Consider the following 17,620-nt stretch of genomic DNA (forward strand, 5'->3'; position numbering starts at 1 on the left):
TTTTTTCCCCCTCTGTGCATTTGAGCCATGCATGGGTTAACATTTTCCCAGTGAGAATGGTCGGGATATTGCAACTCGGACTGACCAGTCAGCAGAATGTTATGAATGGGCACAATGAAAAACCCCAAGTCCAGGCTGTCGACCCAAGAATGCTTGCCTCCATGTAATTAACTTCTCTCTGTGTACAGAATGAGGTACTGCTGGAATAACTCTTCTTTTTCTGTTTCTATTACAGTCATGTTTTTGAAGAGAGAGAGAGAGAAAAAAAATCACATTCTGAGAATTCAACATGGAAAATATTTTCGCCTGTCCATACTTTGAAGTATTCCGTGACTAATACAGTGATTTGGATAGTATTGGAAATGGAATGGACCACTTGAAAAGGGGTGGTACGTGCTCTGCAAAAACGGGCCTCATTGCTCTTTGAGTGGACAAATGTCAGCTGCTTGTTACTTGCACTCCTGTAGTGATGCAAAAAAAAAAGAAGATATTACAAAGTAAAACGTAGCAAAATCTGGATCAATGTATATGTAAATGAGGGCTATCGTGATTAAAACATGTGTCATATATTGTACCTTAAGGTGTATCAGTGATTAGGTATGCACTGCATACAAAGATGTCCTTCATAAAATGCTGAAGTGTATATAAATAACATACAGTAAGCTGGAACAGACTGCGACCATTGTAAAGAATAACATCTGCAAACCATTGGATTATAAACCTACAGTATAACTACAGTATAATTACACGAGAGGTTCTCTCTTGGGCACCGTGCTGTTAGAGGGAAGAGGGATGAGGAGAAAGTGGAACATCTACAGTAATCTATCCAACTTCATTTCACCGTAGTGATTCTGCCTGGGGGTATGCACAAGTCATAATGCATTTGACAAATAGTCTCCCACTAAAACAGGCATTTGCGAAGAAGTGGCCTTCAGCGCTGGTATACACAGCTGAGTGTACGCTGAACAAACAAGCCTCCCACTCAGCGAGGAAAGATACAGAGAGGCTTCAAAAAGATTAGGAGAAATCTTGGGCGAAAAGTAAAGATGACTCACAGTGATTGTGCAAGTGCAGGACAATGCAAGTTGGATGGAGTTGAGAAGAGCAACAGAGCCGTGGGGTTCTTAGCAAAACACAAATCGATGCTTTTTCTCATGTGTTGTTCTTTGCATTGTTCCGAAATGTGGATGCAGAGGTTGTTTTATCAAGCACTTTAAAATGAAATGCAGAGAAGCACAATGCCCCTTTTGTCTTACATAATCTTATTATCTCTCTGTGTTTTGATTGTGAATCATATTGTGGTTTTGAAATAGAAAAACAAAGCATCACCTTTTGATTAAAACATTAGTGTTGGGTACATTCGGTTGCCAGTTTATTAGCTACACCTAACACTCATGTAATCAACAATCCCGCAATAAATCCCACCTTTATTAAGACTACAGCATTGTTTTGTTTAAATTGTTTGAGAGAGCTGTTAATTCAGCTTTATGACTACAGGATGTAGTTAGTGGTGCTGTCGAACTGTATTGTGTTATACTGACAGATGTTTGTAATGTCTTTTTCCCTTCATTTATATCAATAAGAATAAGGCTAAATAACAGAAACACCTCTGTGTATAATGCAAAAAAATTAAACAAAACTTCAACATTCATGAAGGTGAAGTGTATTGTAGGACTGCTGTATTAGATGGCACTTCAGCAAAGTGTACCTCATAACCTGGAAACTGATTTCTGATTTGCTGATGTTTATTTTTAACTGCAAGCAAACTCTTACCAAAACATAAAGCTCATACGCATTAATGCATTTGTGGAATTCACTCCGTCTGTCAAAAGGAGCCGTATTCTTGCCATGCATCAATCAACCATCAGTCTGAACATCGCCAATCAGCCTGAACCAGTTTCAGTTTACACATTCTTAACGTTCCTCAATTATTAACCCCTTCAGGTAGAAAACAGGAATGAGTACAGGTCCAGTTGCTGTTTATGCACATGCATTTATAGTCATTCTGACAAAGCTCAACAGTCACTCTCAGAAATAGATGTGTTTTGAGTTTACACCACTAGAACAGGAAGTCATGGGCTTTTAAATATGGACGGTCACACTTAGTATTATGCTTACTTCCTGGTTGCTATGCTTTATACTGTACTGTGATGCATAATCACACTACTGACTTTCACACAAGCGGTATATGTATGTACATATATTCTGCCTTGTTATAAGCGTAGACGATGGTGGTGCACCAACACCTTCCAAAAAGGCCTCGACTGAGAGGGTTTTAGACTTTTGAGCCTAGTCATACCGTACCACATACGTGCATCTCCTACACTAGAAATAATTGCATGTTTTTTTATTCTTGTCAAAACCTCCAAGTACAAATGAATGTGAATGTAATGCAAAAATCTGTGACTTATCATCATCTTTCCAATTTCCTGTAAAATATGCTCAGAAAACCACTCAAGTCATGGATGCAATTGCTATAACTAACCCACTAATAACTGTGAAATGAAGGGGGGGAGAAAAAAAAGTTATTTTTATCATCTTTGCAAATATGCAGGCGACGTAGTGTTAGAGCACTGTGGCACTTCTGACACAGTGCTATTCCAGGAGGTCAACTCCATCCTGCTCCTGAAATGAAACTGCCTGTAGGATGAACTATTGCCAAAACGTCATATAAAGCTCCAGTATCATTATTCAACAGTTATGTGTAGCAGCAGGACTACAGTACAGATAATGTGTCACTTTACATCTTAGTCACAGCTGTTACTTTAGTAATGACAATGTTATATGATTCTGTCCTTGAAACCCAAACCTGCTCCTTACCGGGCCAACAGCCTCGACGCTCGCTGAATCATGATAACTAGAAGGCTACAGTTCATTGTGTTAATGCTACAGGACCTGGGACATAGGCGTAGTTGGAGAGAACCGGGTCCCACTATGATCTTAAATATAAATCTGCAGCTACCCTGTGTATTGCTATGCGTATGTGTGTGCTAGACTTAACCACACATACACAAAAATATACACGCACTCAAGCATGAATGTTGTAACTCTGTCATAAAGACAAAAATATTACAAAAACTCTCCTATTTGGGTCCTTGCTTTATTAATGAGAGAATTTAAGGTGTAATTTGAGGTTCAATTCTAATTACTCAATGTTGGAGTTTACAGTGGGTTAGGAGACAGGAAAGGGCTACAGATGGTGTAAATACTCCTGTATTGTAATTCAAACCTCTCTGCAAGTGAGTGTCGTGTAAGTGTGGGAGAGTGCGTGTATGTGTGTTGTACAAGTATACATACAGGTGACTGTGTGTATGAACAGGGGAGATTAACAATTCAAATATTGTACTGTGCTATAATGTTTCACTTTGTCATCAGCAAATGTTAACTGCCTGCTGGCTCCCCTCCAGGTGCTAAGGCAAGCAAACCTATTTGAATGGCTGCGGGTATAATGCGTCTTCTAGCTCTGCCCAGCAGTTACTGACAAATGTTTACACAAGTTTTACCTTGACCACAGGAAAATGAAACAAGCTTTACTTGTGACTTGTAATCTCGGGACTATTACTTAGACATTTCTCATTTGTAGATGCCAAAGCTTTTCCTTTCTTTTCTTTTCTTTTCTATAAGGCAAAGAGTGTGCACCGGTATATAGCATTTGGAAAGAGTGTGACAGTGTAAAGGTGATTTCTTTACAGCAGGCTCAATGACTGTCAACAGAAATGTCAATAACTGCATAATTCAGAAAAGATGACAATCCAAAAATGACTGATGCAAACAGATACTTTCTTTCAAACAGAAGCATGTCAGAGATAATGGATTCATGGCACGTATTCACACTTCAGGTCATCAATAAAACCATCTATAAATGTACTATTTCGTGCGTAAAAACGCAATTCATTTGGCAACCTCTTGCCAAATATAATATTAACACAAATGCTTTTTTTCTTTGCTTTTTTTAAAGCTCATCTTTTATTATTTGTAATTTTATCCAACCATGGTATGTCGCTCACGAATTTTAATTTCTAAAAAGTTATTATGCGCGTAATGGTGAGATTTGATTTTAGCGCATAAAGGTGTCGATATCCAAACAGGGAATATGCTGGCGAATATTCTTCAAGGAAGCACTTTTGTTAAGGCAAAACATGACAAATTAATATGCATACTCGTCAGTGGCACGCTGCATGATATACCTCAGCGCGTCACAAATACCCCAGACGCTTAACATGTTGTCACTCATATTTCGACGCGATCTTTATAATTGTTTATTAGGTTAATTGGGCATTGACCATCACCATGTGCGCAGCAGATATGAGATTGTGTTAGGTTGTAAATGTTTAAACCATACTGGGAACAATTTGTTGGTTGTTAGTTAAAAGAAGAAAACCATGCATACATTCGACGGTTTCCCACTTTGGTTTGGAAAGAGCATTCACCAGTTCATCCAGTGCGCCAGAGAGTGGTGCGCTCTAACTCTGCTCATAGGACGCTGCAACGCACCCACAGTTAATCCACATTAACCCATTAGCAGATTGCAATTAAAGGAAACCCCACGTGCACCGAGGTGAGAGCAGGTGTGACTTTCAGCACTGCGAATGCATCAGATATGCAACAAAGTTCAGAGATAATTCAACCTCTGCACTCGCGTCACTCATTTTTTTATCCCGAGGGAGCCAAAAGTGCAGCACTTGTCACAAACAGTCTCCAACACATTTGTACCTCATCATGTGCAGCCTGTGAAAAAAGAGCCACCATGTGTAATCAATGTACTTCTGCTCGCTTGCATCATCTCACTTAAGCCCGTAAAGTAGAGAAAATTGTGTTTACCTTGTTGGAATGGTAATAGTCCAAACCGGAGTCAGTCGGTAACGTACATGAACCCACGCTTGAAGGGGGAGCTGGATAAAATCTGACGTCCATCTCAGAGTCCGCAAGACTGACGGCATGAAAGCGTAGCTCCAAAAAACCTGTGCGACTTCTCTCTCTCTCTCCCTCTCTCTCCCTCTCTCCTGCACGAACACAAACACGGTTCTTTCTCTCCCTCTCTTTTCTCTCGTGTTTCAAAATCGAACCAAAACAAGTAGCACAAGAAGTAGAAGAGGACAGAGTCTCTCCAGAGGTTCAAGTCTTTATATTCCGTCCTACAGTTACTTGAGCACTATCTAAGCATTCGGCACGGTGATGCTCTGATATAACATCCCTATAAAGTTCACTTGGAGAGAGGGAGAGAAAGAGTAGGGGCAGCTTCCCGCCTCAGTAATCTCAGAAACTAAAGAAGCAGTGTGGTCGGTGAAGTTGCCTGACAGCGGGCCGAGCCGGACGTGTTGCAGGTAAAGATGCAGGAATGATCTTGTCGACGGTTTTTTCTCCCAAAACGGCCGCTCTCCGTTCCTGATTTCCAGACGCGCTGTAGCTTTGTCATGTGGGAGCGCTCTGATCCATCCATGCGTTCCCGTCCACTCAGCCACTGCTAGGCTGCGACCTCTACCGGCCAGAGGGGGGAGAGGCGAGGGGGGGGGGGATAAAAAGGAATAGCTGGGATAGATTCAGTCTTTAAGCGGACGTGAGCGCGTTGCAATCGAACCCCATCTCAAGTTCATTAAACGCTGGTTTGTGTCTAATCGGTCTGATTTAAAGATTTCTGGACAAATTGTTTGTGTCCAACTTGTTTTCTGCAAATTACCTCTGATAGTGTGTCATCAAGATCACTCTGAATTCATTAAATCGACTATTAATCTCCTGTAGGAGCTGCTCCTCCCTTAAACTGCTACACAAAGCTGGATGATGCAGATGAAGGAGTTTATTGAAGTTAAAGGAGTATTTGCACATGATGAAAGTGTTTAATTGGAGATAGGTAAACATGTTTTTAAATGGCACTAAAGAAAAGGCATGTATAAGGTATCAAAAGCACTACCTAACTGATATTATATTATATTATATTATATTATATTATATTATATTATATTATACAATATAGAGAGTTTTAGCTTGAGCTAACCTGAGCTATTTTCCTGTTAATCTTCTAGCTAGTACCTTTAGCTGTCAGAGGTGAGTAAAAAGCACAGTGGGTTTGTTTGACTGTAATGGATCTTCAATCACATGATACTTTCTGTTGAATTTACATGCTAAAATAAATCACACCAGTCAAGATTTAAGCTTTTCAAAAAAAATTAACATAATAATTTCATACAGCTTTCAGACTTTGATAAAATGAACATTATAATTAATAGATTATATGTTATACAACATGAGAAAATATTTTTGCAGTTTTACAGTTAAAATATGAAATAAATATGGTAAAAATTAGGGTTCCATTTTCCAAAATTAACAGTCCCATAAGCTCTGCATGCATTACTATCACGCAGGCTAGAAAATCTTACCCAGGAAATTTATGAAGTTTCTGAGGTTCTCATCGTCATCCGGTTATGTTTCTTTGGTAATGTGAACATGTACTGACACACGTACGCCTCTGCTAAGTATCAAGTATGACATATTGAGTCAGTAAAGGAATAGTAAAGGAATTTAAGGATAAATAAATGTGTAATGTGTACTTTTCATGTAGCCAGTAAAATATGATCCCCAGTTAGTGAACCTTGTAAAGTAACACAAAATGATTTAAAAGCAAAGAAAGAAATATTAATTCTATTTTTTTGATGCAAAAAATTGTGTTTTTTGATCCTTTTATAGATCATGCATTTAGATATTTATATCACTTTCATACCATTTGTTATGATGGATAATATTGGCATTATTTAGACCGTACATTTCACTGTGTTTGATAAACAGTTTCACTTCATTACATTGCTGCCTGCTGCCAATTTGGATATGCACTATTTTTTTTTCACTTTATTTTGATACATGTCTGCTAGCCAGTAGGCACTGGAGGACATACTGAGAGCAGACATGACAGCTGAGATAATACAACGTGCTACTGCGCTCCAGTTATGACCCTTGCATTCATACAGACATTTACACACACCTGGACAAATGCAAAATGTACTCACACAGCGGCCGACACAACAGGATGTGTTCTCACAGAACAATGTCCAACCACAGCTTCAGATATGTACCGAGAGGAAAAATAACCCCGCTTACAGCCAAAATGTGTGTCACACTGCTTTTAAGAATGGGGTGGAGTGGTGTTATGTACTCAGTCGTATATGTCATTTAGGTGTTTTTTGTACGGCAAGAGTTACGTGTAACTTATGCATGTCTGCTCGAAACGTGTATTTCTTTTCTGTGCTTTTGGTGCACGTGTGGGAGTTTTTGAATGAGTGTTAGACTGTGTTTGTGCTAACCAAGCTTTCCATTGTCATCCCAGTGGGTGACTTGTTGGCCCCCTCAGGACTGTGCCTATGTCCATGTAGCTATTACACGGCATGGTGGCTCCGGCCCTGGGGTGTGAGCCTGCTTTAATACCAGGCACAGATGGGTCGCACCACGGGCTTGCTGTTGCGGTCTGCCATCAGCTGCCAGCTCAGGCTGTCCTGACTCAAAGCTCATAAGGTTAACTGTCACAAGGATACTGGTTTCTCCTCATTCTGTACCTCTGCGTCGCTGTCTGTCTGATTCCTCTCTGTCCGTCTCTCACTTTCTCTTTGCAGCCACTTGTTCACTCAGTCTCTCTCTGTGACTGTTACGCCAGAAGATACAGTGCACTGGGGTATCTGGCACAAGTGGACGCATGGCTTCATTGGAAAGGAATGTGTGTAGTTTTTGTGTGTTGCACCCCTGCGTAACATTGGCCAGACAGAGAGGGAATCTTGCCATCGAGAAGGAAAATGGGTGATTAAGAAACGAGGTGGTGGAAGAAACTGGGTAAATGGAAAAGAGTCGAAGTGACAGAAGGATGCTGGTAAAGAAGATTGAGACGGGGCGGAATTAGCTGTGGGGTGGAGGAGTGTAGAAAGTAGCGACTCACACTGATGTCACATGTAAATAAAGGGGAGACAGGATACAGGACAGGAGCAGAGTCACGCAAACCTTAACATTGAAGAATAAATTCTTTCCGATGCAGGATGCAAATCATATCATTTGGTGTACCACTTTGAAATACACTCATCCATTCAGAGCAATCGTGGAACAAACACTTTTTATTGCCACGGTAAGAGCTCTTGCTAGCATCAGGAAATGAGGGGAAAATAAAAAACATTATTTTCCATTAAGGGTTATAACCCTGCAGCTACTTAGATGATGTCAGCAGTACCGCTTTTATAACTTCATCCGAGCTTAAGTGATTTACTTTTCAAAAATTGATAACTAATTTCCCATATGTGGAAAGATAACTTTTAGAAGGAACTCATTAATGTTCACTTGTGCTTTCTGTTTGTACGCAAGCAATCAGCTTCGCAGAAAAAAACATCTATTTTTTATCTTTTTTTTTTTTTTACAATTTCACTTTAGAAAGAAACATTTACTGATAAGTATAATCATAATACAAAAACAAAATCATTTTATTCCCTTTTCACTCTGCTGGAGATCTTAGATCTCCCTCCTGGCTGTTGACTGAGCTGTTAATTCTTCTCCCAGACAGTCATTTTCACTGATTACCACCAACAAATGAACAAATGTTGAAACAATATATATTATAAGATTCCATTAATTGTAAAGAAACCGCTAGATTTATACTGCAGTTACTAGTTATTGCAACAGACATAAAAGTCACTATCAGAAAAAATGTAGGGTTATATATTCTGTTTAGACTTACAAGGTTCTACCAGTATGACAGAAAATAAAAACTAGCAAGTAGACAGTTCAACCGTACTTTATTTTAATACATACAAGTCACCCACAAGACTGTGAGACCATAGAGTAAAGATGCACAATTTTTAGCCAAGATCCCGGTGACACATCTGAGCTAGCCTCTGGCGAAGAGACACGTAGCCTCGGGGTCTAAAAAGTGTGGCAGACGCAGATGTGCCTTAAAGCTGCATTCTCTCTAATGGCCAACAGAGGGGAATTTCATAGACTGCAAAGACAGTGTAATTGTACAGAAGTCAATGAGAAAATAACTCTACTTCTCACTTGATTTACTTGCTCAAAAAACATTTTTGCAATGATTTTATGGTTTCAGTCACGAGTTTCTGGTCCTCTTTAATAAAGCATACAAGGTACGTTCTTTTATATACGGTCTATGGGTCCACTAGATTCTGTAACTGAATCCAATCTGTGTAGAGTGAAGATGTATTATTATTATTATGTATTATGTATTATTAGTTATTTGCATTATTTAACAGGGCCAGGGACATAGGGTATTTGCACATACCCTCTGCATGTACAAAAGCCTTGTAACAGAAGGAGATATACCAGGTTTCAACTGTTAAAAAATCACGGGCTTAAAATATTAAAAAGTAGGATGTTTAGGTTTAGGGGGAAAAAACAATTTGGTTAAGTTGGTTAAAGAAACAACAGGGTTAAAATAGGTACTTTGTAAAGGTTAGGGACCTTTGTCATTGTTACAACAATGTATACACAGTTATGGAACAGATATTGATTAAAGAAACAACACTGACTATCAGGTTAAACCAGGAAATGAAGTTCCTCATGTTTCCCTGTCTCGTGTTTTGTCAACCCATCTATCTACCCCAGTCTCCTTCCTGTCCTGTAATGTGTACATGTCAATTGGAGGCATTTGATGTAAGAACCAATGCTTTCTCATGTGACCTCTATAGGTTACTTAACAATAAACTATAACTATGGGTCAAAGTATGCAAAAACACTCTGCTCTATGGGGTCATATACAACAATCTCACATGATTACAAAGGTCAGTGACATTTTAAATTATTTTTCTAATTGCTAAGTTCCAACTTGACATTGGCTCTTTTAAGTTTTTGTAATTATTGGGCCGTTAATGCATAAAACTGAAACTCAAATGATAGTTTAATGTGAAACATTTTTTCAGATTAAACCTTAAGGTCACAAATGATAGGTCTGTTGTGAATTGAATAGTAACGAATAGACTTTGATGAACATCGTGTAAAGAAACTATTGCATACATTTAAAATTTCTATTAAAAGGATAAAAAAAACGTGGGAAAAAAAACAGATGTGTCCATCAGGAGCCTGAGACACTGTGTCTCAAAGGTCGTACTGTATACTAAATTCAGTATTTCTTAAGTGGTCTCCTCCTCCACATGAGAGGATACACATTAGCCTACTCTCTCATCTGTAACAAATAAGAGAGCTATGCAAGTGTTATTTAACGTCACAATAATAAGAGCTTCAGTTCCACACTAGTTATGGGAAGTGAAGCTGTCAAGGTGCAGTTTCATCAGACACCAGGACTTTTGTTGTTGGTCATTCTGAGTAAAATATTAATGCTTTATTCTCTGGAGAAATAGGTCAAAGCTTTCAGTTTCAGAAATTACCACCAGAACTTTTGTAGGTCAGGGACCTTCTCTGCTGAAATCCTAACAGAACAAGGTTATTTTATATGTTTCATTTGCCCCAAGTTATTATGCTTTTGACCTAAATTTAAGGCACTACATGATGCTACCTCTCTCTGTGATTTAATTTAGCACTCATGTAAATATTGTAACAACATCGCCTTGGTCCACTGGCAGCAATTCCATATAAGGTTGTCCTGAGTCCAGCAAATAGCAAAGTAATGGTAAACAGGAAATAGTTCAATAGGTCCATTAAGCAGAGAGATGACTCATTAATGACCAAAATTTACACAGAAACACACACTGTTTTTGCAGTGTTACACACAAGCAGCATATTTAGGGGGGGTGGCGGGGCAGGAAATCAAACCAATGGAAACTGATTATGCTAAAAAGATTCACCTTTGCTTTGATTTGTGTCATTTGTGTTCTGTGAATCACTTTGTTATGGAGCAGCTTGTGAAAATGCTCTGTAAATGCCTTTATAAATGACTTTGCCTTTGACTTTGCTTCTCATACAATGAATTTCCCTTCATGTCAATTTAAGCCGCATCAGCCTGGTACTGAGGTGCTTAATTTTCCACTTTCACATCTCTGCTCAATGCAAGCTACCCTAATGAAAAACCATTCAGGTCAGTAAGTTTGGTTTTATCTCTGCATCCATGTACATAAAATGATTTTGGTTTATCTGTTCAAAACTGCTGGACAATGACCACAAATTGAAGACAAGAAAATTACATCAGATGGGCCTCTAGCAAACATTTGTGAAGATAATGGAAATTATGACATGACATGAGTTTGGTGGGGTATAATTCTGGGAAACAAGGCATCATTACTGCTCCAGACACAACATCTACATCGCCTAAAACTGACACACTGACCACAGCATTACAAAGGACTCCATTCTTGTCTCAGGGTGTTTTAATGCTTCTGACCACAAATTAATTCCATTTGCTCCCTCATGACATCAAATTTCAGTATTTTCTTTCACAGTGAGAGTTTGTAGCAAGTAAAACTGTACTGTACATGAATACATGTAACTAACTAATAAAAATAAATACTCAAAAACATTGTGTGGTTGAGCAATGACTAATTTAAATTGCACAAAATAAACTATAATGTATATCAGTTCCAGAATGACAGCAATTATGTGCCAAAGAATGCTTTGCAGAATTTGCACTTCTTTTTTTTTTTAACCAAAGCACAGTTGAGTTTTGTATCAAAGCTTGTGTGAATAAATTCAGTGTGAGGCCGTGGCAGGCGCACCACAAAGGGCTGTTCAATGGTGAACCTTTGCTAACCTTTTCTAGCCACTGACATTCAATAATGAGACTATGTTGTCTCTTGTTCCTTTGGACAATCGTCCATTGAAACAACTGCCATTCATGGAGTCAGCTCCACCCTCTGCATGACCCTTGTCCATACTAGTAATTAGCTGCTGTTGCATTTCCACCAGATGCAAACCAACCACATACAATATTTGCTTTTCATAAAGAAGTCCATAGCATTTTATTAGATTAGATATAATTTGTTAACTATTATGTTCTGTGGCTTTTATTTAGAAACTAATAAATCCAAATAAATTCATCATTTTTCACTATGTATTACCTTGTGATTCTAACAGGGGTATTGGGTAGCACTACACATGTGCTCTGTTTATTGCAAAACAAAGACATATCTGTTATTTTAGCTTTTTATTCAGAAAATGTTATTTTTCCTCATGTTTTCACAGCTCCATCATCCCCTCATCCTCCCATTCCACTCTGGAATAAACCCTCCTCTTCATCATCCTCTCATTGCCCGACCTTCTACTTATGTTGCACATGAGAAATGAGAGGGGGAAGGGAGGGAAGATGAATGAAACAGGGAGTGGGGAATGAAAGGGAGGAGGGGGAAAAAAAGAAGAGAGCAAGATTGGGAAAAATGCCCTTTGACTGGATTTAAAAGTCTGTGGCATTTCATTTTCAGAGAGAGGGGAGCTTCATCTCCTTCAGATCCTTTAAGGGCCGACCTAATTGATTAATGTTTCCATCTCATTGAGAAGGGGGTGGCGGGGAGCTGGTGGTTGTGGGGGGGGGGCATTTGAAGCTTAACCGGAGCCTTTCACATTCCCAAGTCTTAAAACAGGACCACCACAAAGAGAGATGATGACAGAATGAAAGACAGAGTGATGAAACAAAGTCTAAAATTCCAGCAGATGAGCAAAATATGTTGAAGGTCGAAATTGTTTCAACAATACTCCGAACATAGCGAGAGAGAGCCACGTCTTACCCGCTGCTATAAGATCTCCCAGTAATGAAATAATGTACATAGTTTTAGCAAACAGGTATTCGGTTTTCAAAGAGGCTGTTTAGGTTTCTGCACCTGTCATGAGGAGCCGGCAGCAGGCACTTTATGTGATTGCAGAATGTAATGTAAGAAAATCCATTGCATTTAGATTGAAAGTGAAGTCTAAGGGAAAGAAAAAAAAAAAAAAAAAAACACGCTGGTGACATTAAATCTGTGGTCGAAAGGGAAAATGCGTATTTCTATCTTGATAATTTACTGCTTCGAACAGGTGATGCTTTCCCCAGATTATTTTATTTTTCAAATCACGACACATGATACATAAAGTCTTACGCTAATTTCAAGCTTTCCCTACCCAGGACCCAAGGTCACAGGAACACAAAGCTGATCATGGCTGAATCGAAGGAATGGAAATTAATAACATTACAGCTCTGTACGCTCAGGTGTAAGCTGACCAGCCTGGTGGGGTTGGAAATCTTAAAAAAAAAAAAAAGAAAATCACTGACTGAAAGTGTATCATGATTACTTGCCCTTTGCATGTTTCTGACAGCAACATGAAAATATTTATATATCGAAGACTCCGTGGGCATTTCCAATCACACAACAAAACCAGTGGAGAGAAGCCAAAAACAGGAGTGACCTTTACCCAACATGGTATATTAAATATGAAAGGTCAGCTTGCATGGTGGGGGGAGGGTGGCAGTGAAGTCTAGCACATAGCAGACACAGACAAAATACTGTAATATCTATCAGGCAAATTCCCGTGCTGCCTTCAGAGGTCATTTGAATGTGAAGGGTGTTGAGGCAAGAGGGAAGCAAAGACACATAGTTCAGCAGTCTTCTCCGCTGTTGTTGAATTTGAGACGTGCTGCTCTACAGTGTGTTGGACGTTTTTATTTTTTTTATGAACCTTATTAATCCTGCAGCTCTAAAAGCTGATGTTAACATCTGTCCCACTTCCTGAATGAAAAATATTGTAATTTAATATAATTTGTGGTTATTTGTTAACTTAGAAAATGCAGACCCTACAATAACAGCCATACAAATGATTTCTATTCACTGTAATTAAGGCTCCGTTTTATAATTCAAATGTCCTCTGAAACTGGAGTCAACTATTTTGCTGCCAATCACTCCGCTCATCACTGAAAGCGTGCAGTAACAAAACAAAATTGTTACCTTTCATGCGTGTGTCTGTTTTTCACTCAGGCTAAATTAATGCAATATCAACAGTTTTGACAAGAGTGAGACATCTGCAGCTTTATTAATACACCATTTAGAATTAATTTTAACACTATATCTGTAAATTAAAATAATCACACAGTATTTTTTTTAACATGGCATACACAGGGGAATGCATGTGTTTCTGTCGCTGGGGGAAAGATTGTCCACCAGCTTGGATTGAGTTTAACATTGGTATTGTTTTGATTTGATTGCTTTTAAATTAGGTTTGATCTGAAAAAATGGCATAGTCATCAATTTTATTTGGGTTCGGTATTATCTGAAAAACATTGCTTTCAAACTCATGAATCAAATACAAACGCATTAAGTTTATTAAAACATTTAAATGTTTGAAAATGGAGAAATGGATTTGAAAAATGGCATGTTGGAACAGATACTGAGACACTGCAAGTCCCTCCATTCATTTTTATTTATCCATCAACCTTCTTCTGAAATATATCACATATGCCAAATGGTGTTCACCCACTGCTTCACAGTGATACTCCACTGACAAATCCACTGAGGTATCAAGTAATGGCAACAATATAGCAGTAGTGAACAAATACCATATGGATTTCAATATTTACTTTACATTTATACACTACTGACATCCCTGAAATGTACTAATGACAGTGGTAGGAAAGATCCTCTGGGTAACACACGGTTTATTCAGAAGGCCTTTTGTGGATTCTGATCACTGAGTTCCAACAAACTGCACTGAACATCTGTAGCTAAAGCTAATTCTCCAAATGAGATCGAAGCACTTTTGTTTCTCTGCAGATACTATTGAGCTGCAACCCCCTTTTTTTCTTTCTGGGCTGCATTGTTTAGAAGACCTGAAACTCAGAGTAATCCTGCCCCTTTGCACCAAATAAGATGTTAGCATCACAAAGCCCAAAACCGACAGTGTATTCAGGTGGTTCTCGTCAGATTTTAACATCCAGTTGTTCTTAGGCTTTGAATGAGCTGACAAAGCATAAATGCTAGTGGAAGACTGGGGCAAGTTTCACAATACCAAGGGTTAACTCAGCAGTTAGGATGTTTCTCAATCGTATTATAAACAACTGACAAAAATACGGCACCAGATAAATTGTAAATAACTTCCAAGATAAAGATCATCACGTCCAAGCTGCTTTTAAGAACCACCGTGTTTATGCCTGGTTTCCATTATTTACAGTATATGCTGCAAGATCATTTTCATTGGTCCTGTTCATGTGACAGTACGATAACCATCTGAACCAAAATGCCATGTAAATATCCAACAGTTACATGACAAGGATCATTCGAACACTCGTATTAAACAATTGAAGTGTCCACCGTGGGATAGGTAAGGCTCTGTTGACCTATTATAATAATATCTGGGCGAGATCGTGCTCAGGAACTGGCATATGCTGGTAATTGTTTCCATCATGATCATTGGCAGTTTACAGGAAGACAAGAACTTCCTGCTTTACAGTAGGAATTTATTGAAAATAGAAAGGAAACAAGTGTTATTATATAAAACAGAAGGAGCAGTAGTGGGCAGAGATAGAATAACTGAAATGCCATCAACATTGACAACTGTAGTTTTGATTTTCCAGTATTACTGAATATTACAGCACTAAAAGAAATTAATCGCAATTAAGCATTCACTGATGTTCAAAAGGGCTTGGTAACTTGCTTTCATAAACGGATTGGCCATCTGGAGAGCCTGGAGTATTCCTGGTGGTTAGTCGACCTGCAGGTCAGGCAGCAAGCCAAGCAAGGCTGATACAAAAAGATTTTAAAACGTCCCAGACTGTAGCCTGATCTGACAGCTAGAGAGGGACAGGGGTGGGAGGCAGAAATACGAGGAGGAAAAAAAAACAAAAAAAAAAAAACACGAGACTTACAGAGTAAAGAAAAATTCCAGTTAAGTGCCACAAAATGATTTATTTAAAGTGTATGGCGGAAGCACTAGAAATGCCATTAGTGCAACAAGTGTTAGTTCTGTTAACATCAACTTCTCATATTGCACATTAATGTTCACACTTTACACACTGACCACACTTGAACCACCCTGTGAACTGCTAGATATGACCAAAATACATTTTTAGCAATGATGATGATGAAATAATTACGATTTGCTTGTGCATCAGAGCATATTCAATTAAGTTCTATACAAGTCCATACTGTTAGGGTCAAGGGGGTACATTGAAATGTTGGTACAGCAGTTTTGATGACTGCCTTAGTACATTTTAAAACATACATACATACATACATACATACATACATACATACATACATACATACATACATACATACATACATACTTACTTACTTACTTACTTACTTACTTATTTATTTGGCCACTTAGAGGCTGAAGAGCTCCACACCATTATTAAACATTACACCCCTGACATATTATTGCCTTACAAATGTGCTACAGCTAATGTTTTAGTATACAGTTTTCTAACTGTACAGTAATTTTAAGTCCAAGACAAACTGAAAGCTATAACTCGCCTGACATTATCTATGTTGTTATTTTTGCCACAGGAGTGTTTTATTAATTCTATTTATTTATTATCATTCCACATTATTCCATAATGTTAGCTTTGAAATCACACTACTGAAGTAGCTGAGATCATCCATCCATCCATCCATCAATCCATCCATTATCTGGTCCTGGGGGGGGGCTGGAGTCTATCCCAGCTGACTTAGGGTGAAGGCAGGGTACACCCTGGACAGGTCGCCAGTCTATCACAGGGCTACATTTAGAGACAGACAACCAAGCACACTCACATTCACACCTACAATCACCAATTAACCTCAACATGTTTTTGAGACTGTGGTAGGAAGCCGGAGAACCCGGAGAGAACCCACGCTGCACAGGGAGAACATGCAAACTCACCGGGACGTGAACCGGCGACCTTCTGGCTGCGAGGCAACGGTGCTAACCACCGAGCCACCTTGCAGCCCTGAGATCACCCAGTTTGAAAATATTATAAACTGTTTGTTCAGAGGGAAATCCCATAAAAATAAATAGTGTCTACCATCGTTTTGAATTTGCTGAATTGATTTTGTTTGTGTTAGCGTTGGATTGTATCTGGATGTATCCACAGCTCTTTTCATGAACAGTCTGAACAATATGACCACAACATGACTTTCTCTTAACCACACCGCCTAGTTCTTACCTATTAACACATTTTTCCATTAAAGAATCTAACTTCTCACTGGCACACTTTATCCAGTTATATACCTGTTTCTCACCAATAATAGCACCAAACTTCATTCAGATTATTAGATGAGAACTAATCAGGGGGGTATGTCGCTGACTGATGTGTAGCCACAGATGTATTCCTTATAAAAACATCTCTCCCATAATTAACAATCAGCATTTTATGCCTTCAAACATAAATAAAAGAAATGACTTCATCTCATAAACAACAAGGAGGAGAGGTAAATAACCCCTTCCCCCACATACTCTTAGGTCTATGAATCAGAGGAAAAGTCTTTTGGTTATGTAATACCAGGGCAACATTCCAACCACTCAAACATTCACACTGACAGGTTTATCTAACTGTATCATAGTTTACTTTAAAGGAAGGTGGTGTTTTTGCGGAAACTCCATTTTTACAAATTATTAGGGCAAATTCTGCACACATTTAATCTCTCGCTGTAGTTCTTTCTGTGAGTGACAAAAGAACAAGCAGCCATCAAGCTCTGCAGTCATCAAAGGACTTTTTATTCCTTTTGTGTGGACTTGGAAACATTAATTATGA

At 38.7% G+C, this 17,620-nt stretch overlaps 1 protein-coding gene across 8 annotated transcripts in view; it reads right to left on the minus strand.

The window, feature by feature from the left end:
• tox2 (TOX high mobility group box family member 2) overlaps positions 1 to 17,620 on the minus strand; it is a 117,430-nt gene that overhangs the window by 83,163 nt on the left and 16,647 nt on the right. For 3 of the 8 annotated variants that reach the window (XM_008279827.1, XM_008279822.1, XM_008279821.1), the window contains exon 1: positions 4,822 to 5,395. The exons of the other annotated variants lie outside the window; for them this stretch is intronic. In XM_008279827.1, the coding sequence (XP_008278049.1) occupies positions 4,822 to 4,914 (93 nt within the window). In that variant the 5' untranslated portion in view covers positions 4,915 to 5,395. Of the gene's footprint in view, positions 1 to 4,821; positions 5,396 to 17,620 lie in introns of those variants that run through there. 8 annotated transcript variants of the gene reach the window in all.

The sequence above is a fragment of the Stegastes partitus genome, unplaced genomic scaffold, assembly GCF_000690725.1.
Source record: "Stegastes partitus isolate 25-593 unplaced genomic scaffold, Stegastes_partitus-1.0.2 Scaffold171, whole genome shotgun sequence".
Taxonomy (NCBI): domain Eukaryota; kingdom Metazoa; phylum Chordata; class Actinopteri; family Pomacentridae; genus Stegastes; species Stegastes partitus.